This window comes from Bos taurus, chromosome 7 (genome assembly GCF_002263795.3).
Source record: "Bos taurus isolate L1 Dominette 01449 registration number 42190680 breed Hereford chromosome 7, ARS-UCD2.0, whole genome shotgun sequence".
Lineage (NCBI taxonomy): Eukaryota > Metazoa > Chordata > Mammalia > Artiodactyla > Bovidae > Bos > Bos taurus.
The window spans coordinates 26554143-26574826 of record NC_037334.1 but is presented as its reverse complement, the minus strand read 5'-3'; the positions used below and the strand labels follow the sequence as shown (position 1 = coordinate 26574826).

General features: G+C 42.3%; 1 protein-coding gene across 2 annotated transcripts in view; it reads left to right on the top strand.

The window, feature by feature from the left end:
- Positions 1–20355, top strand: part of MEGF10 (multiple EGF like domains 10) — a 182330-nt gene extending 161975 nt beyond the window's left edge. Inside the window, 8 exon segments of one of the 2 annotated variants that reach the window (NM_001046451.2) lie at positions 219–347; positions 3821–3949; positions 6405–6641; positions 7910–8031; positions 9438–9561; positions 15876–15920; positions 17158–17364; positions 18859–20355. In NM_001046451.2, coding sequence (NP_001039916.2) covers positions 219–347; positions 3821–3949; positions 6405–6641; positions 7910–8031; positions 9438–9561; positions 15876–15920; positions 17158–17364; positions 18859–19043 — 1178 coding nt within the window. In that variant the 3' untranslated portion in view covers positions 19044–20355. 2 annotated transcript variants of the gene reach the window in all.
- Positions 20356–20684: the final 329 nt, after the last annotated feature.

The window sequence follows — 20684 nt, the reverse complement described above, 5'->3', positions numbered from 1 at the left end:
CCCCAGGCATGGAACTGTTCTGCCTTCCGCTCAGGAAGCTTCCTCCAAAGAGCTCCAACTTGGGACTTCACAAAAGCTGTTGTAAGAAGCTTTGACTGTATTACTATCTTTATTCTCTCTCTACTGGCTCAGCATCCTTCAGATTCAAACACGTTGGAGGCAGAGCTGAGTTTCTCCTCGATGGCCTCTTGACTCTGCTGTCCTTCCTTCCCGCACAGGATGTCCCCTGGGCTTCTATGGAAAGGACTGTGCGTTGGTATGCCAGTGTCAAAACGGAGCCGACTGCGACCACATCTCCGGGCAGTGTACTTGCCGCACTGGCTTCATGGGGAAGCATTGCGAACAGAGTGAGTGTGAGAGCGTAGCATCTCTGGGTGCTGCTATTTCCCTAGAGTCGGTGTTCCTACATAGCTGGCAATGTGAAGGAAGGACCCACGGCTCTGAGGGTGTTTGAGCTGATGGTTGGTCACTTCCCAGCACCGTTGATTTCCCCTCCCAGAGACCTGGCCACCTTGGGATTCTTGCTGGCTGTCTTTGTCCTCAGAATTCTTCTGAGGAACTGACAGTGATCTGGGTGGAGGGGGTGTGGCTACGAGGATGAAGACAGTATTCAAATTTTCCATCTGTTCATCCTGGCTCTCTCTTCCTCCCCTTCTTGTTTTTGAAACGTGGCTGCTCAGAGCTTTAAAAGAGCCAGTCAAGTGTTCTTCATGGCAGAGGCAGAACCTGATCTCACGATGGAGGAATGTGCATTCAGGGGGGCTGGGCACCCAGGTGTGTGTGTTAGTTATTCAGTCGTGTCCTTTTTGTGACCCCATGGATGTAGCCCACCAGGCTCCTCTGTCCATGGAATTCTTCAGGCAAGAATACTGGAGTGGGTTGCCATGCCTCCTCCAGGGGATCTTCTTGACGCAGGGATCGAACCTGGGTCTCCCGCATTAGCAGGCAGATTCTTTACCATCCAAGCCACCAAAGAAGCCCACAGGAATCCAAGAGGAGTATGCATTCAAAGGGGCTGGGAACCCAGAGCCAGATCCACTATAGGGGCGGGGGTGAGTCTGTGCAAACATGGCTACGCTTTTGACAACTTTCTCTTGATAGTGGTTTTATACTGTTTCCACTAACTACTCCTCATCTTAATCTTAACAACCCTCCAGACAATATATTGCCTTCATTTTTTTGTTCTTGTAAAAAATCCCACTCAAGGAGAGTATGCTCCGTAGGAATTCCCCATCCTCATGTTTCCATTTCTACTCCATCAGCTATGCAGCTGCTCCCAGGGCTGTAAGAACATTAGCCTTAGACTTAATGTTTCAGAGTAGTTTATTATTCCTTTCTCTGTGACTTTCATTCAGCGTTCACACTGAATAAATCAGGCAATGGCACCCCACTCCAGTACTCTTGCCTGGAAAATCCCATAGACGGAGGAGCCTGGTGGGCTGCAGTCCATGGGGTCGCTAAGAGTCGGACACGACTGAGCGACTTCACTTTCACTTTTCACTTTCATGCATTGGAGAAGGCAATGGCAACCCACTCCAGTGTTCTTGCCTGGAGAATCCCAGGGACGGGGGAGCCTGGTGGGCTGCCGCCTATGGGGTCGCACAGAGTTGGACACGACTGAAGTGACTTAGCAGCAGCAGCAGCAGTAGAGCTTATGAGGCTCACTCTCTTATTATAAATGACAGGAAAGGTGCAGCACGCTTCCTGCTTACAGAGGGTGTGCTCTTGAGAAAGACGTACCAGAGATTACATGGCTGTAGGGGCATTGTTGCCTGGAAAGGTCGGCAGGGCTTTGGCAATAAAGCATCATGCTCCCTCCATCAGGCTCCCTCCCCAGATCCTCATATCACCACTGGACAGTCAGGTTGTCTCAATCTTATTTGCTAAACTCTAGAATTGTGCTTGTACTAAGTTGCTTTAGTGGTGTCTGACTCTTTGCAACCCTATGGGCTGTAGCCTGCCAGGCTCCTCTGCCCATGGGATTCTCAAGGCAAGAATACTGTAGTGGGTTGCCGTTTCCTTCTCCAGGGAATCTTCCTGACCTAGGGATCGCGCACGCATCTCTGTCTCTGGCAGTGGCAAGCAGGTTCTTTACCATTGGAGCCACCTAGGAAGCCCAAACCCTAAACTCTAGAATATATTTGCATATCCTTGCATCTAGTAAATACCAAGAGTGATATTCAGGAGTCAGCCTGGACAAAGATAGCCCCATTTTAGTTTTGCACTGCTAGTTCATTTAACCATGAAACAGGTACTTGGTCGCACAGTTGCCTGCACACCACTTTGTGTATGCAATATAATTATGTGTGTACATGTCTACACATGTAATTATGTGTGTACATGTCTAAACATATAAGTAAGTAAGTAAGTGAAAGTCGCTCAGAGGTGTCCAACTCTTTGTGACACCATGGAATTCTCTGGGCCAAAATACTGGAGTGGGTAGCCTTTCCCTTCCCCAGGGGATCTTCCCAACTCAGGGATGGAAACCAGGTGTCCTGCATTGCAGGTGGATTCTTTACCAGCTGAGCCATGAGGGAAGCCCAAGAATATTGGAGTGGGTAGCCTATCCCTTCTCCAGTGGATCTTCCTGACCCAAGAATTGAACTGGGGTCTTCTGCATTGCAGGTGGATTCTTTACCAACTGAGCTATCAGGGAAGCCCCCCTAAACATGTATGCACATGTATATATACTTGGAAACCAGAATAGGCTTTAAACTGACTTTCACTTAAATGCTAGACTATTTATAGTCTTATTAAATAAGCACATCTTAAAGTACTTCCATGATTACTCTGAACATCAAATTAAAACGTCCCGATTTTTGGAGACTTCTCCTAATGCTCCTATGTAAACAGAAACCCTGTGTCTGACAGAGAACTCTGATAATAATTGTGCATCGCCCCCTGCTGCTCATTTTACAAAAAACATCTTTATTTTGTCATGAGGATTTTTACATTTAACATGCCTAGCCTATTCTTTGAAATTCATGCCTAACTCTTACACAACTATATCATAAAAATCCCATTATTTTAGTGTCTCAGACTTCAACCTGCAAATCCAAATTTTGAGGCTTTCTGTGGTAAATAAGAGCTTCCCTGGTGGCTCAGACGGTAAAGAATCCACCGGTAATGTGGGAGAACTCAGTGGGATCCCTAGGTTGGAAAGAATCCCTTGGAGAAGGGTTTGGTAACCCACTCCAGTATTCTTGCCTGGAGAATCTCCATGGACAGAGGAGCCCATGGGGTACCAAAAAGTCAGACATGGCTGAGCGACCAAGCACACACATGGTAAATGAAGTTCTTACCTAGAAAATTAACCAACTTGCCCTCTCCCTCTTTCCCAGTTCCCAGCTGAACTGAAGGCAGAATATGCCTTTAGGCAGATCTTAAAGCTTACAGTAAAATATGCATCTTCCCAAGGAAGCATCTCCGGTTTGTATTTTTCAGTGTAGTCCCCTTTTATCCCATAGTTTTGCCTGGTGGCATCATCTCAGGTTGCCCTTAATGATGATCTTCATCAGGTCTATTGGGATTCCTCGTACTCTCTACAAACCTCCATCAAGGAGGAGGGCATGTAGACTCGGAAAGAGCCAAGAGCTGTGATGAGAGTCTCAGTCTCCAGTCCGTTGCCGCCTGGCCTCTAGAGTCCCAGCGTGACTCAGGGGATGCCAGCCAGCTGGAGGCCACCCTGGATGGTTCAGGTCTCCCTGGACAGGGATCCCCTGAAAGGGCTGGCCTCCAGGCACACCAGATCATACAGTGAGACCCTTACCCCAGGTTCCCAAGGCTGGAGAGCTACATTGGACTCTCATCTCCTTCTCAGAGTGCCCTGCAGGAACGTATGGCTATGGCTGTCGCCAGATATGTGACTGTCTGAACAACTCTACCTGTGACCACATCACCGGAACCTGTTACTGCAGCCCAGGATGGAAGGGGGCACGATGTGATCAAGGTAAGGATGCACAGATGATTACTCAGGTGGAGACACTGCAGCTCAAAGAAGCTGAGTGATTCGCCCGAGGTTACCTATGTTAATATCTGTAGTAGAATATATTAGGATTTCCAAAGCTCATGACTTTTCCACTGTGCCTTCAATTTTTTCAGCTTTATTGAGATATAATTAGCTGTAAAAAAGCAACACACATATATATAATTATACTTTGTACACACACACACACACACACACACACACACACAAATTGGGTTGGCCAAAAAGTTCATAACGGTATACAGAGAAACCTGAATGAACTTTTTGGCCAGCGCAATACAACACATATGTTAAAAAACAAAGAATACCACTTGATGAAATCTGACATATCTAGACATCCATGAAACTATCACCACAATAAAAATAATGAATATATCGCCACCCCCCAAAATTTCCTCATGCTGTTCCCGACCACCGCTGTCCTCTAGGTCTCAGGTGAAAAGTGATCTACTTTCTGTCGCTAGAGATTAGTTTGCATTTCTTAGAATTTTGTATATGTAGAACCATACTCTCCTCTTTTTCATCTGATTTTGTTTGCTTAGCATAATTATTTTGAGATTGAACCATGTTGTTGGGTATCTCCATACTTCAATTCCTTCTGTTGCTGAATAATATTCTATTACGTGGTTATACCATAATTTGTTTACCCATCCGTTCACCTGTTAATGGACATTTGGACTGCTTCCAGTTTGGGCTACTGCAGATAAAACTATTGTGAACAATAGTGTTTCAAGTCTCTGTGGCATCATAGGGTTTCTTTTCTCTTGGGCAAGTTCATAGGAGTAGAAGGATTGGGTTGTATGGTGGTTGCATGTCTAGCTTTTTAAGAACCTTGTGCCCGTGGTTCTTAACTAGGATGCGTGGTACAGTCATCTGGAAATGACAGTCATCAGTAATCAGTCCTACTTGGGCAATTCTGATTCTGGGATAGATGGCGCCCTTGAGAAAGATGGTTCTGAAGCATGAGAGCTCCTAGTGCAGGTGGTCTTAAATATACGGGTGATAAAGGCTTTTAAAAATTCATATAGAAATTTCATAAAATTCTTGTAAGTGGAGTTATCTTAAACTGTACACTATGTGGGTATTTGTATTTAACTTTCTTTCATAAAATAACTTTGACATGTTCATGATTTGTACTTGGCCATCATAAAAATCTGACATCATATTCCACAGTCACATCATTGTTACAATGCATTGTGCATTGTGATCACACTACATTGGCCTTGGTTCCTTTCGAGGCAGGTTGTCTTATAAGAAGTTCCAGCATTTAGAATCATATAGTCATAGGGACACTTGAGCTGGAAGAACCTTCATGAAGGCCAGTTTCCTCTTTTACAGATGATGAAACTGCAGCCTAGGAGCTTAAGGGAAAGTTCAAAATGTATGAATCAGGTTTTTTTTAGATGCCAGGTTTCTTGACTCTCAACTCATATCACTTGTGTCTTCACTTGATGGAACTTGAGGGAGAACCATGTAAAGCGAAATTTTGAATTTTAATAAGTAAGGTTTTAGGTGAGGTGATGTTACCTGGTATTGGGACAGATCTTTCTGTCATAGAAAATTCTGCATAGAATATATTTTCTGATCTTAGGACCTTTCTGAAATTAGGACCAGACAGATCCTGATCTTGGACTAGATTTATAATGGCTGCTGCTGCTGCTACTAAGTCAGTTCAGTCGTGGCTGACTCTGTACGACCCCATAGACAGCAGCCCACCAGGCTCCCCCGTCCCTGGGATTCTCCAGGCAGGAACATGGAGTGGGTTGCCATTTCCTTCTTCAATGCATGAAAGTGAAAAGTGAAAGTGAAGTCGCTCAGTCGTGTCCAACTCTTCGCGACCCCATGGACTGCAGCCTACCAGGCTCCTCCGTCCATGGGATTTTCCAGGCAAGAGTATTGGAGTGGGTTGCCATTGCCTTCTCTGAGATTTATAATAGACTTATTCTTAATTGGAAGGAAAATTACTTTCCTCTTAGAAATGCTAAAGAGAGACATACTATTAAGTTAGGGACTTGAGTTAGCCATTCATAAACTTAATGCTGGATAATAAACAAAAAACAATAAAAATTAGATAAATTGTTATCTCCATCTCATTTCTGGTCTAAGCATTTAATCAGAAATCGGGGAGATGCTCCCAAACCCTACTGTTGAATCTTTGGGTTCTCTTTTTTTTTTTTTTTGAGCCTTAGAGAATCCTTCTTCTGGACACAGACAAACCAACAACGTCCGGTTTGTGTCCGAAAATGAAGAATGTTTGTTCTTCCTTCCTGCTCTGTTTTCAGAAGTTTCCAAATGAAAATTTCATGTACTGAAAATACCCAGGCTTTATTAGCACTGTGGGAGATTTTTGTAAATAGAGATCAAATATCTGTCCGGCACATTGTCGTCCTTGCTCACATCTCTTTTCTTCCGTTTCTAGCTGGTGTTATCATCGTGGGGAATCTGAACAGCCTCAGCAGGACCAGTACGGCTCTCCCCGCTGACTCCTACCAGATCGGGGCCATCGCGGGCATCATCATTCTCGTCCTAGTTGTTCTGTTCCTCCTGGCGCTGTTCATTATTTATAGACACAAGCAGAAGGGGAAGGAGTCGAGCATGCCAGCGGTTACCTACACCCCTGCCATGAGGGTCATGAATGCAGACTATGCCATTTCAGGTGAGACTGGACTCGCTAGAGGCATTTCACTCATGAAAAGCGAGACTTCATCCTGGTTCTTTGAAACCGAGTGTTAGGCTGTGCTGCCCGTTGGTACTGTCCATTAGCCTTGAGCAGCTTTTATGTTTGGAGACGACGCATTGTTAGAGATGTGTTTTATGTGTCAACAGTGGTAAAATCATCACTGTTTTCTCTTATGAGAGATTTAAAATTGGGTTCATTATATGGTTGCTTTAAATGTGGGGAATGTCAACCTAGAAGGAGCTTTGCTGGACGCCTGATCCCAAGCTGTTGCCATATGTGGGGGACAGGGACGGGAGAGGACGAGGTGCCATAACTTCACCAAGGTCATGGAGCAGATCAGGGAAAAAAAAACAGGTCTTCTGTCTTTGGCCTTGGGTTCTTCCCAGGTACCCTCTAGCCTGTCCTGGAGCCCATGTACATTATTAGTCACACAGCAACCAAGTCACATAAACAGTTCAGGGGGATTAGCAAGAACCAAGGCTGTTTTTTTAATAAAACCCCTGAATCTTCCTTTTTGTCACAAGACCCCATAAAAGTAAATTTTTAAGTAATGCATTCAGTCTTCAGAAGATTCATATAAGTGAAGAATTTGCAAACTTAAGGTATTTGTTAATTTGGGGGCAATCAGTGAAGGGTTTCAGGTTTATAAATAAAGTGATTCTGGGGGAATTCATAAAGTAGCTGATTTACTTAGTGGTGTGTTTCTAGTGCAGAGTATTGTCTGGACTTCCCTGGTATTCCAGTGGCTAAGACTCCATGCTCCCAATGCAGGGGGTCTGCCTTCAATCCCTGATCAGGGAACTAGATCCTACATGCCTCAACTAAAACCCAGCACAGTTAGATAGATAGAAATATGGATGGATGGATGGATGGATTGATAGGTAGATAGATTGATTTACAAGTAGATAGAGAAATAGAAAGAATATTGTGTCAAGAGCTCAAGTGTTTAAACACAGAGAAAAGTTACAGTGGAAGAAGCTTCAAAGCAATGCCTTCCCAGCTTGTACAAGCCCCAGAGCAGAGAGCAGTTGTTGGTGGATGCTTTCAGACTTTTCCAGGAGGTGGGCAGAAAGGCAGGCGCCTGCTGCTTCCACAGGCTTCTCTGAGCATGCCGGGCAGGAGGGGATTCTGCCCGCTTGTGATCTGGAATCAGTCCAAACATTTGTTCTTGTTGCTTCACTTCCCTCTTTCCCACACACGTTTAAGGAGCCTGCCATCTTAACCATTTCCTTCTTTGTTGTCAGAAACCCTTCCTCATGGCAACGGTGGAAATGCTAACAGCCATTACTTCACCAATCCCAGTTACCACACGCTCACTCAGTGTGCCACATCCCCTCACGTCAACAACAGGGACAGGATTGCCAAGGTGAGGGGAGATGGTCCAGGTCACTGGGCGGGGTAGGGGGGGAGAGGGGGAGAGGGATGGTGGGGGGGGAGGGGGGTGGCAAGAGCAAGGAAGCAAGGAACAGGCATGCCTGAGGGCTGCAGTTGGCCAGCTGCCATTCCACATACGTACATCAATTACCTCATTTATTCCTCCAAACAATCCCGTGGGTGTGTATTAGTATCTCAAGTTTACTGACAAAAAACCCTAAGGAACAGGGAACTTAAGTCACTTCCAAACATAGCTTGTGAGAGAGGCTGCAGCGAGGTGAGTCAGTCTCTCTGTCTCTGCAACTTGTACTGTTTCCATTGCACTTCTTTTGGAAAATGTTTCTAATATTGCATGTGGTTTTAAAATAATGTCTCATAGCAGACCTATAGCAGACTCTGGTCTGGGTAAAATTGGCAGGTTTGTCTTTTGTGATCCCCTTCTGGTACCCTTTCCTGGCCACCTGTACTTGGGTAATGACAACAATAATATGCATTTATTTATTTTGATTGAACCATACGAAATTGCAGTTTTGTGGGTAAAAAGTTACCAAACAAAACAACCTAATACTATGTGCCAGGCATTTCTAATCATTTTACAAATATAAATTTGTTTAATCTTTATGCCAATCCTATAACTTGAGTGATTATCCCATTTTACAGAGGCCCAGAAAGATTGGAGGCCCAGGGCTGTCTAGAAGCTGGAGCAGCTCCTCTGGACCCATCCAGCTCACCACCAGGCCTCTTCCAGAGTGCTCCAAAATCCCAAACATTTCTCTCTTCCAACTGTGCTCGAGTTATATTTTCAATCTCCATTGTCTAATTCCAGCTCTCTATTAGAAGAAAACCAAGCTAATTAAATTATTCAGTTGCAGTTAAATTAATGCAGCTAGATTTTAATTATAGTACCTCATAGTTAAATAGCATTTCATATTCTCCAGAGACTTTGGTATTTATCGTACGATTTGTTCTCATTCCCATTCAGGGAGGGACCAAAGTTGATCATATTACCTTCATGCTTATAGCTAAGAAAACTGCTAAGAATGACTCCTACATGATTATACAGTGTTTGATGGGAAGGCTCAGGAATTGGGTTTTTTTTTTTTTTCAGTTCAAAGTTCCATGTATGTAAATCCAAGTGAGGCCTAATTGGCACAGAGCACCAACTTAAAATGAAGAAGTAAGGTGATGGAGGGAATGGTTGGGGCTGAGGGGCACCTACTCCTGCTGCCTCTAAGTCCCACCAGGTCAGAAGCTTCACCTCTGTCCCTTGGTGCCTCCTCATGTAAGGACCAGTCCTTGATATGCTCCATGGACCTGCTTTCCTTAGATGGGTAACACTGCACTGCGCCATATTGTATTTTCTTTTTTAAATCTATTTGTTGTTTATATTTTTAACAGTCAAAAAATAATCAACTGTTTGTGAATCTGAAAAATGTGAATCCCGGGAAGAGAGGCCCTGTGGTAGATTATACAGGCACGCTGCCTGCAGACTGGAAACACGGCGGCTACCTCAACGAGCTTGGCAAGTTCCCCATCCCCCAACCTCCACCAGCATCTTTATCTTTTAGTCACTTCAAACACTCAGAGATTCACGACAGTGCCAAAGCAACTATTGAAAATATGCACAGGAAAAGAAAGACATAGCATTACACCTAATCCCTGTGTGGGGCTTTTACCGTCCCAAGTGCTTTATTTACTCAGCATGTATTGAGTTCTTACTGTGAACAAGGAATCAATAAAGAGGCAAGGATCACTGCCTGTTTGTGGCTTACACTCCACCTTTCCATGTATCAACTCAATTCTCACAAGTACTGCTGTAGGTACCATTATTAGCATCATCATCTCCCTGCTCCCGTTGTGACACTGCGTCATAACGAAGTTAAGTCAGTTGTGGAAGTCCTCAAAGCCTGTGACATGGTAGAGCTGGGATTTGAACCCCGTCAGCTTGGTTCCAGCATGTGTGCTTCTCTTGGCTCTCTGCTACACAGGTTCGATCCCTGGGTTGGGAAGATCCCCTGGAGGAGAGCATGGCAGCCCACTCCAGTATTCTTGCTGGAAAATCCATGGACAGAGGAGCCTGCTGGGCTACAGTCCATAGGGTTGCAAAGAGTCAGACACAACTGAAGCAACTTAGCACACATGCACAAGCTGAGGTACCCTTACTTGAGGCCCTTTCCTCTTTTAGGTGGGAAAATGGAGATATCTTTGGGAATATAGTGAGTCAGAGGTTCTCAAACATCTGGGAATCAGAACACTTTCATGTAGTACCCGTGGCTGATTCATGATGTATGGTAAAAACCACCACAATGTTGTTAAGTAATTAGCTTCCAATTAAAATAAGTTAATTTTTTAAAAAAGTAATCAAGGATCCCCAAGAGGCCCTACTAACATGGGTTATATTTATTGATATTTGCCATAGTAGAAATAAAATCTGAGGGCTATTTATTAATTTATTGATGATAACAAGTCTTATTTCCTGATAATATAAAATGCATTTTTGTGAAAAATGACTTCTTTTTTTCAAAATGAAACAACAAAAAAATTACTGAGAAGGATGGCCACTGTTTAACACTTTTATGACATCTGGCTTAATAGAGGTCAGCTGAATTTTCATAGCTGCTCTGCGTCCAGTCAAGAGTGATGTCACACTTGGTGTGGCTCCTGGAAAACTCCACCGTCCACCTGAGAGGATAAGAGTGGAAAGGACAAACAGTGCTGTACTAGGACAAGAATTGTTTTAACCTCAGGGCCCTCCTGCAGAGGGCGTGGGGGGACTCCACTTAAATAACTGCTGTGACTCCACATTGAGAGTGTGGTATATTCTTATTCTCAGGGAGGAGCTCCACGTAGTAACTAACATGGTGCAGTGTCTTATGGGCACTTTCCCATGTATTGAAAGCAAACCCTTTCATAGGTATTTATTTAATGATAAGGTTGGAAGGAAGTCTCATTAATTTGGAATTTCAGGTAAGAAACAAATAATTTTGGGGTAAGTATATCCCAAGTATCGCACAAGGCACACTTATTCAAAAAATGATTTGTTGTTTCTCTAAAATTCAAATTTCACTGAACTTGCTATGTTTTTGTTTGCTAAATCTGGCACCCCTCACTGTGTGGGCCCTTCCACATATCTTGTTTTATAAAGGAAGAAACAGGTTAACTCTTGTCTTAAGATTTCATGGAAGGAAGATGGTAAAACCGGGTCTCATAGTTGATCTTCTGCCCACTCCCTCTCTGATCCTTCTGTGAACACCTTAGATGTCAATTCATCTAAGCCACTTGCAGGAGCCATGGGTGGGCTCTGGAATCCCCTATTACTATGGAAATAGAAAATAAGTTCAAATGCTTAGCTTTTATCTGAATTCTTCACTAACATTATCAATAGGATGAGTATTTCCACACACTTACAGTAAAATTATTTATATACCAGATTTACATTATAGTTATTGGTGAAATCATTTAAGTTTAGGGAGGTTAATAATCTAGCTCAAAGAAGTCCATGAATTGTGTGGTCGTGTGTGTTAGTCGCTCAGTCGTGTCCAACTCTTTTCGACTTCATGGACTGTAGCCCACCAGGCTCCTTTGTCCGTGGGATTCTCCAGGCAAGACTACTGGAGTGGGTTGCCATTTCCTTCTCCAAAAAGGCTGATGAAAATGTGTAAAACCAAGATGATAACTTAGTTCTTAGTAAAATACCACCCAGCACTAATGAGGGAAAAGTTCTCTCATTCCATCTCCACTTAATGCAGTTTGTCCTGATTCCAGGATACACAGTTACTGTAATGGTCACATATAAATTTCTCTGCTTTCTGTCTCAGTGAGACCCAAGGGACTGATTATTAGGAACATAAAATCTTCATTGGAAATTCTGGATCTCCTTGGTTTGTTCCCATCCAAAAGTAATTCTGCATTTAATATCCCTGTGAAGTTGTGGCATAGAAAAATTCTTCTCTTACAAAGAACAGAATATGGCTCATTACGGATAATGAAGTGTGCAGTGTTTTAAATGATGGAAAAGTTGTGATGCTGTCTGAAAGAGCCCAGAATTTGACGCAAAAGCCCTGAAATCAATTCCTAGTTCTGTGGTATGACACTTGCAGTCACCCTCTCAAGGCTGATTTGTTCATTTGTAAAATAGAGATCCAGTCCCATCACTTCATGGCAAATGGAAGGGGAGAAAATGGAAACAGTGACAGATTTTATTTTCTTGGGCTCCCAAATCACTGCAAATTGTCTCTGCAGTCATGAACTTAAAAAACCCTTGCTCCTTAGAAGAAAATGTATGGCAAACCTAGACAGAGTATTAAAAAGCAGAGACATCCCTTTACTGATTAAGGTCTGTATAGTTAAAGCTATGGTTTTTGTAGTAGTCATGTACAGATGTGAGAGTTGGACCATAAAGAAGGCTGAGTGCTGAAGAACTGATGCTTTTGAACTGTGGTGCTGGAAAAGACTCTTGAGAGTCCCTTGGGCCACAAGGAGATCATACCAGTCAATCCTAAAGGAAATCAACCCTGAATATTCATTGGAAGGACTGTTGCTGAAGCTAAAGCTCTAATACTTTGGCCACCTGATGCAAAGAGCTGATTCACTGGAAAAGACCCTGATATTGGGAAAAATTGAAGGCAGAAGGAAAAGGGGACAGCAGAGGTTAAGATGATTGGATAGCTTCACCGACTCAATGGACATGAATTTAAGCAAACTCCAGGAGATGTTGGAGGACAGAGTAGGCTGGCGTGCTGCAGTCCATGGAGTTGCAAAGAGTCAGACACAACTGAACAACAAAAACACAAAAAAATAGAGATAAGGATCATGTTCTGGCTTATTGTATTAATTTGATTAATTTGAGCATTTGAAAAAAGTAGATTAATTTGAGCATTTGAAAAAAGTAGATTAATTTGCGCATTTGAAAACACCTGTCCAGACACTGAGACAGATGGGAGTTTATGAGAAAGCCCACTTGCTCCCTTGTTAAAACTGCGCCCTGATCAACCAGGGCAGAGGGGAGGGAATCTGCCAAGCATGGCTAATCTCGTAGCCCCACTCTTATTCCCTAAGTTGTTATCCACCCCATGTTGCTTTCATCCCTTGGGGAAGGCTAGATCTTGCATAGCTAAGATCAAGATGGACATTTAAAAAGACTTTGCCACAGCTTGGAGGTGGCCAAGAGAATTAGGCAAAGGGTAGTGTAGACTTCTGGAGAAGGCAATGGCACCCCACTCCAGTACTCTTGCCTGGAAAACCCCATGGATGGAGGGGCCTGGTGGGCTGCAGTCCATGGGGTCGCTAGGAGTTGGACACAACTGAGTGACTTCACTTTCACTTTTCACTTTCATGCATTGGAGAAGGAAATGGCAACCCACTCCAGTGTTCTTGCCTGGAGAATCCCAGGGACGGGGGAGCCTTTTATCCTGTCTTCCTGAACAACTTGGTGCCTTTCCCACCATCTGGGAGCCTGCCTGGCTATTCTTCACATACCAGACTCAAGAGAGCATGCCTGAGAGGGAAACATCCCTGTTTCCTGTCCTCTAACAGTTGACAGTAGACACACACTCTCTCCTTCAGGGATCCTCCCTCTTTCTCCACAAATGTGTACCCCCAGGGAATATCACCTTCTGAACTTGAGTTTAATATCACTCTAAGAAAATTATACACAGACCTGCCATGCAGGGAAATAATTTCCTTACCCTTCTCATGCTATGCTATGCTATGCTAAGTCGCTTCAGTCATGTCCGACTCTGTGCGACCCCATAGACACAGCCCACCAGGCCCCGCTGTCCCTGGGATTCTCCAGGCAAGAATACTGGACTGGGTTGCCATTTCCTTCTCCAATGCATGAAAGAGAAAAGTGAAAGTGAAGTTGCTCAGTCGTGTCTGACTCTTAGTGACCCCACGGACTGCAGTCTACCAGGCTCCTCTGTCCATGGATTTTCCAGGCAAGAGTACTGGAGTCAGGTGCCATTGCCTTCTCTGACCCTTCTCATAGTTATTTGAATATTCATCACAAGTTACTACTTTACTTTCTGTTTTTAGCCTAAATCCATAACATTCTATTAAAGAATAATTGCAGATACCTTGGATTGCCTACAGATAGACTGCATCTGAGGGTGTTGTGACACACAAAGTGTTACAGTAATTGATTGGTGCAGCCACTGTGGAAAGCAGTATGGAAGTTCCTTAAAAAACTAAAAATAGAGCTACCATATGGTCTAACAGGGCTTCCCCAGTGGCTCAGTGGTAAAGAACCTGCCCACCAATACAGGAGATGTGGGTTAAATCCCTTGGTTGGGAAGAATGCCCTGGAAAAGGGCATGGCAACCCACTCCAGTATTCTTACCTGTGAAATCCCAAGGACAGAGGAGTCTGATGGGATACAATCCATGGGGTCACAGAGAGTCAGACACGACTGAAGTAACTGCACATATGCATGCACATATGATCTAACAATCCCACTCTTGGATATATATCCAGATAAAATTATAATTCAACAAGATACATGCACCCCACGTTCATAGAAGCACTATTCAAATAGTTAAGACATGGAAGAGACTTAAATGTCCATCGACAGATGAATGGATAAAGATGTGGTATGTGTGTATATACTACATATGGAATACCACTCAACCAGCAAAAGGATGAAATAATGCATTTTCAGCCACATGGGTGGACCTAGAAATTATCATACCATATGAAGTAAATCAATCAGAGAAAGACAAATACCATGTGATGTCACTTATATGTGGAATCTTTAAAAATGATACACGTGAACTTATTTACAAAACAGAAATATACCACAGACATAGAAAACAAATTTATGGTTGCCAAAGGGGGAAGAGGGTGGGGCGGGAAATAAATCAGGAGTCTGGGATTAGCAGATATAAACTACTATGTAGACTACAACGCCCTACTCTATAGGGAAAGTGCAAGTGTTAATCACGTAGTTGTGTCTGATTCTTTGTGACTCCAAGGACTGTAGCCCACCAGGCTCCCTCTCCATGGAATTCTCCAGGCAGGAATACTGGAATAGATAGATATCCATTCCCTTTTCCAGGGAATCTTCCCAACCCAGGGATCGAAACTGGGTCTTCTGCATTGCAGGCAGATTCTTGAGGAAACTATATTTAATATCTTAACCTATAATGAAAAAATATATGTATAACTGAACCACTTTGCTCTACCACAAAAACTGACACATTGTAAATCAGGTATATGTCAGCAAAATCAATTTTTTAAAAAGGTATTACGGTAACTGAAATACTGTTCATCTATATGACACCTCAGCGTTTACAATGCCTTTCCTTATGGTCGATTCACTTTATGTTCACAACAACCCTGTGAGGCTTAGAAGGTGAGTTGTGTTTTCCCTGTTTTAGAGATATGAAAATTGAGGCTCAGCAAGTTGAACGTCTTGCGTAAAGTCATGCAGCTAACAAGTGATGAAGTCCCAGTCCGTTGTCTCAGGTCTGCCTGGCTGTGTCCTTTCCACTGAGCAACCTTGAATCAAGGCAACCTTCTTGGTTCGTTGGTTCCTCGGTGTCTACCCCATGGTGACCAGCCTTTCCCAAAGCCACGAAACAGGCAGGAGAATGCTCAGGATGATACATAACATTTGGTTAACTCTGAAGTACTGACACATCTGGCCCAAGTGATCCAGTGTCAAGGTTTGGAAAATAGAAACCTTGTTTATTTCCTGCAGTAGGGAGACTGTGGGTGCCCAAACCATCATACTCCAGTGACCTGAGAATATTAGATGGGTTTTCCCTTCCTTTCTTTTTTTTTTTTTTTCTCTTCCTTTCAGTTCTCACTGGATTTTTTTTTTTTCTTCCTTTGTCACAGGTGCTTTTGGACTTGACAGAAGTTATATGGGAAAATCCTTGAAAGGTATTGCCAGAATTTGTAGAAGAAATACATTTATCAGAATCACAATTTAAAATATTTTTTAATATCAGAGACAAAAATAATTTGTTAAACCAGCAAAACTGGCACTCCAGAGAAAAGGTAGCATTGTTACTGTGGTGTGTGCCTGCTAAGTTGCTTCCGTCGTGTCTGACTCTTTTGTGACCCCATGGACGATAGCTTGCCAGGCTCCTCTGTCCATGATATTCTCCAGGCAAGGGCACTGGAGTGGGTTACCATTCCCTTCTCCAGGGTATCTTCCTGACCCAGGGATCGAACCTGCGTCTCTTATGTCTTCTGCATTAGCAGGTGGATTCTTTACCACTAGTGCCACCTGGGAAGGCAGTTAGTGTGGTAAATTACTCCAACAAACCCACAGCCAGGTTTGACTGCCAGCAAGAGTGTGAACGTAAGTGGATCCTGTTAGACCAGAAGTTTTAGAGCACCAATATCTCAGTTTGCTGGGAAAACACACATAATTCGCCTCAAAGAAATATGGCTTATGGAGAGAGAGAAATATGAAGAAAGAAAAAGCAGGGAAAAGAAGAGGTCAGCCTGGTTACATGTTCACTGAAGCCAGCTTTTTGAGAAGAGTTTGAATAATAACTTCATATGCCCAGACCTGAGGTTTTACGAGGAAGCCGTACAGCACAGGTGCCTTCCTCACCATCAAAATAGAACCTCCTTGTGCTCCTGGAGCCAGCAACATGTGGGGTCTTGATCGAAGCCTTTGAGGATTCAGAGACTATTAGTAAAATAGAGTGGAGTTAATTTTATTTGAGTGTGATAATAAAAGGGGCTTTCCTGGTGACTCAACTGGTAAAGAATCCAGCTGCAATGTGAGAGACCTGGGTTTGCTCCTTGGGTTGGGAAGATTCCCTGGAGAAGGAAATGGTTACCCACTTCAGTATTCTGGCCTGGAGAATTCCATGGACTGTATAATCCATGGGGTCGCAAAGAGTCGGAAAATGAAATCAAATCCATGATGTTTACACTGATCCTCACCTTAGGAGCCACGATTACTTTATGGATGGGTAATTTTATAGCTGATTTTCTCCAAATAAGTGGAGAATGAATAGTATTCTTTTCCTTGTTAAAAATGATAGAAAACTAGATGCAAAGGAAAAGAAATAATTTGCCCAAGTCAATTAATCGCCAAGAAAATAAATGTTGTTGCCCATGAAATAGCATTTGCTTTTCACCCCTCTGTCTCTCTTCACAGACCTGGGGAAGCATTCTGAATATAATTCAAGTAACTGCTCCCTAAGCAGTTCTGAAAACCCATACGCCACTATTAAAGACCCGCCTGTCCTTATTCCCAAACACTCAGAGTGTGGTTATGTGGAGATGAAGTCACCAGCGCGGAGAGATTCCCCATATGCAGAGATCAATAACTCAGCCTCTGCCAACAAGAATGTCTATGAAGTTGGTAAGTTTTCTTAACCAAAGAAAGAATCTAGTGAATGAGACTATTCTTTTGAAACAATTTTAAAGTCCTTGAGAATACAGTAGTTGCAGTTCATATACATTTTATTGTAAATAATAATCTGTATTTTAAACTCAGCCTGTGTTTGTGGTGATCATATTAGTTGGTGTCAAATGAACTTTCCAGGAAAAATACTATTTCAAAAAGTCAAAGTAGGTTTTTTCTTACCTCCCTAGTTATCCATCTTTTGTTTTGTAACCATAGTGAATATTTTAGCACGCATGTGGAACAGCATATGTATCGTATTAGCTAACATGTTGAGTTAGCCAAAACAAATGGTTCAAGTGGATTAAACAGATGGTTCCATTTCCTGGTTGCATCCATTATACCAATATAATGCTTTTAGCAGAATTTTAACATTTTACTTTTATATTTGTCTAATAGATCAGTAATATTCCCAGCTGTGAATCTGATACAAATTAATAAGAATTCAATTAATATTAGAGTTATTTTGATTGCCCCTTGCACATCCATTTGAGGAAGCTAAAACATACCAGAGCAATCCTGGGCTAGATAGTAGAGCTTTATATTGTCATTTTTCTTTCTCCATATCTTTCCCAGTATTTATGATTTGAACCTAAAAAAATTCTCTATTCTAGTTGATCCTTGAACAACATAGGTTGGAACTGCACAAATCCACTTACACACGGACTTTTTCCACTTAGTAAATGCTACACTGCTACACACTCTTCTGTTGGTTCAATCCAAGGATGTGAGATGGTAAATAGTGGGGCCAATTTTAAAACTGACTATGGATTTTAAATTGTGGTGGGTTGGGGTTATGTGTGGAGCACCCCTAACCCTGAGTTGTTCAAGGGTCAACCGTAGTGACTTATTTAACTCTAGTCACTAGTCATTCATTTTATGCCATAGATGTGACCGAAAGATATGTAACTCTTTTTAAAGTATTAAGACAGCTTTGTAAAATGGAAACCAGGATGAACTAAATTTAGTTTTGGAAGTGAGCAGCAGTTCCCTTTTGAATTGTCCCCTAAGCCTACCACTGTGAGATGGGAACACAGCTGAAAACCTGAGTCCGGAATCCTAAAGCTATGAACTTGTTACATGTTTCCATGAATCAAGTGATCGCCAGAGGACCTTGTTGTTGTTACCTGTACAGGAAGGGGCTTGGACTAGATTATCTCCCAGGTTTTACAGACAGTGATTCATGTCCAGGGTTTCTTTATATTCCCTTGATGTCTTCATCCCAACCACACAGTCACCCTTTGTTCTGAACATCATTTGTAAGTGTCAGTGGGTTACCAACCACAGAGTAGTCACCTCTATGGGATTATACAAGGATTGTTTGTTTTTAAAAATACTTTCTTATATTTTTACGAATGTTCCTCTGGCATGTTTGATACTTGCATGAAATGCCATATTGTATATTTTTAAAACGTCCTTGTTTATCAATTAATGTGTCCCTGGTTGTCACAGAACCTACAGTGAGTGTTGTCCAAGGAATATTCAGCAATAATGGGCATCGCACCCAGGATCCATATGACCTCCCAAAGAACAGTCACATCCCTTGCCATTATGACCTGTTGCCAGTCCGAGACAGTTCATCCTCCCCCAAGCAAGAGGATGGCGGCAGCAGCAGCAGCAGCAGCAGCAGTGAATGACACCAAAGACCACTGGGTAGCCACTGGACCCCTTTCCAGAACTGCAGTTCGGTTCTTCTCCATCCTCAAGTTTGCCACCCTATGTGAATGTTAATCTACTTCATAGGCAATTGTTGGACATGAACCCGAAAGCTCAAAGCTGAGGCTAACTGACCATAGGTCCTCCTTATACAGGTGGCTCAGAAGGAGTTATCAATGTGATTTCCCATTTTTGTTAGTATTAGAACTGCACCCATGAAGCATGACTTACTGTAAAATCTTGGCTAAAAGCATGACCGTGCAGGACTCGTTCAGAGACACGGGTTGCAGCGGATGTTGGTATTGTTGCTTGAAAAATTAAAATTTAAATATTTTCTTTCTCATTTGCATCATAGAACTGTACCTAGGATTGTGCATTTTACCATGAAATTTACTTCATTAAAGTGTCACATGCTCAACACATAGAAGAAAAGGGCCATCTCATTGAGTCCTTATTGTTTACCTTTTTTCAGCGGGACTCATTATTGTAAGGATAATAGGACCCCAGCAGGAAACATTCTGTCAAGTACTGCACTGACTCCTCATAAACTCTAGAGGTGCAGAGCAAATTTACATATGAACACTTTAGACTTTTTTTTGTAGGATGAGGAAATGTACATTTAGAATTACTTTAGAAGTAATAGAATTACTGCAGCAATGAATACACAGATGTGACAGACAGAGATGCTTCTCTGTTTTTCGGCCCATTTTAGATCCACGACATTATTCTGATCACTGTCCCAATCATACACATTCACCACTTGAGATCCATAACATATCAATAATTATTTCATACATACAGAAATGAAATAATTTTATTTTTGACAGCTTGGATTGAATGAGTGTCTAATGATTGGAAAAGGTTGTAAATGTTAGGTGTAAGATGATGCTTAAGTTTTGTAAGCCATTAGTAATACATGCTGTAATATAGAATTAGCAGAAAGTTTTGATTAATTTTTCCCTAGAAGTGACCGAAATATTTTTGTGCATATTTGAGAAAAGGGCACTTTGCTTTTATTAATTGTTGATTTAGAGAAACTATGCTTAAGCTGGTCTTTTGCATTGCTAATATGACATGTACCCCATTTTTCATTAATTTGTATTTCCGTTTTTAAGTTGTATATTCTATGTTTTGTAGTGTTTGGATTGTTAATGAAAAAAAATATTATATGTTTATTGTTTCTTGTGTTATGGCCGCTTTTCTTTTTGCTTCAGAAAAATGCATTGGTCTTGTTTCTTTTGGAGGGAAGAGAAGAAGATATATAAATCGAATCCATTAAAATGGGGCATTACTAAAATAGTGTAGTAACAAGTAAATGGTTTATAATGGAAATGGAGAAGCATTTAAATATTCCAAAATGGAGTTCCTCTTGATCTGTGGGTCCTGAGTTTTGGTTAAACCAAAGGGAAGAGGAACGGGGAGTCATTGTCCCTGAGCGAGTACCACAGACTGATCTTACTGAAGACCTTCATTAGGGTGATCATATAATCAATTATCCAAACTGGGACACTTGTGAAAGTAAATGAAGGCATTATGAATAATTATCCTGCAGTGGGCTTAAATGTGCACTTTAACAGGCAAACCAGAAGAGATACTCATCTTGTGTATTCTGAATGTAGTTA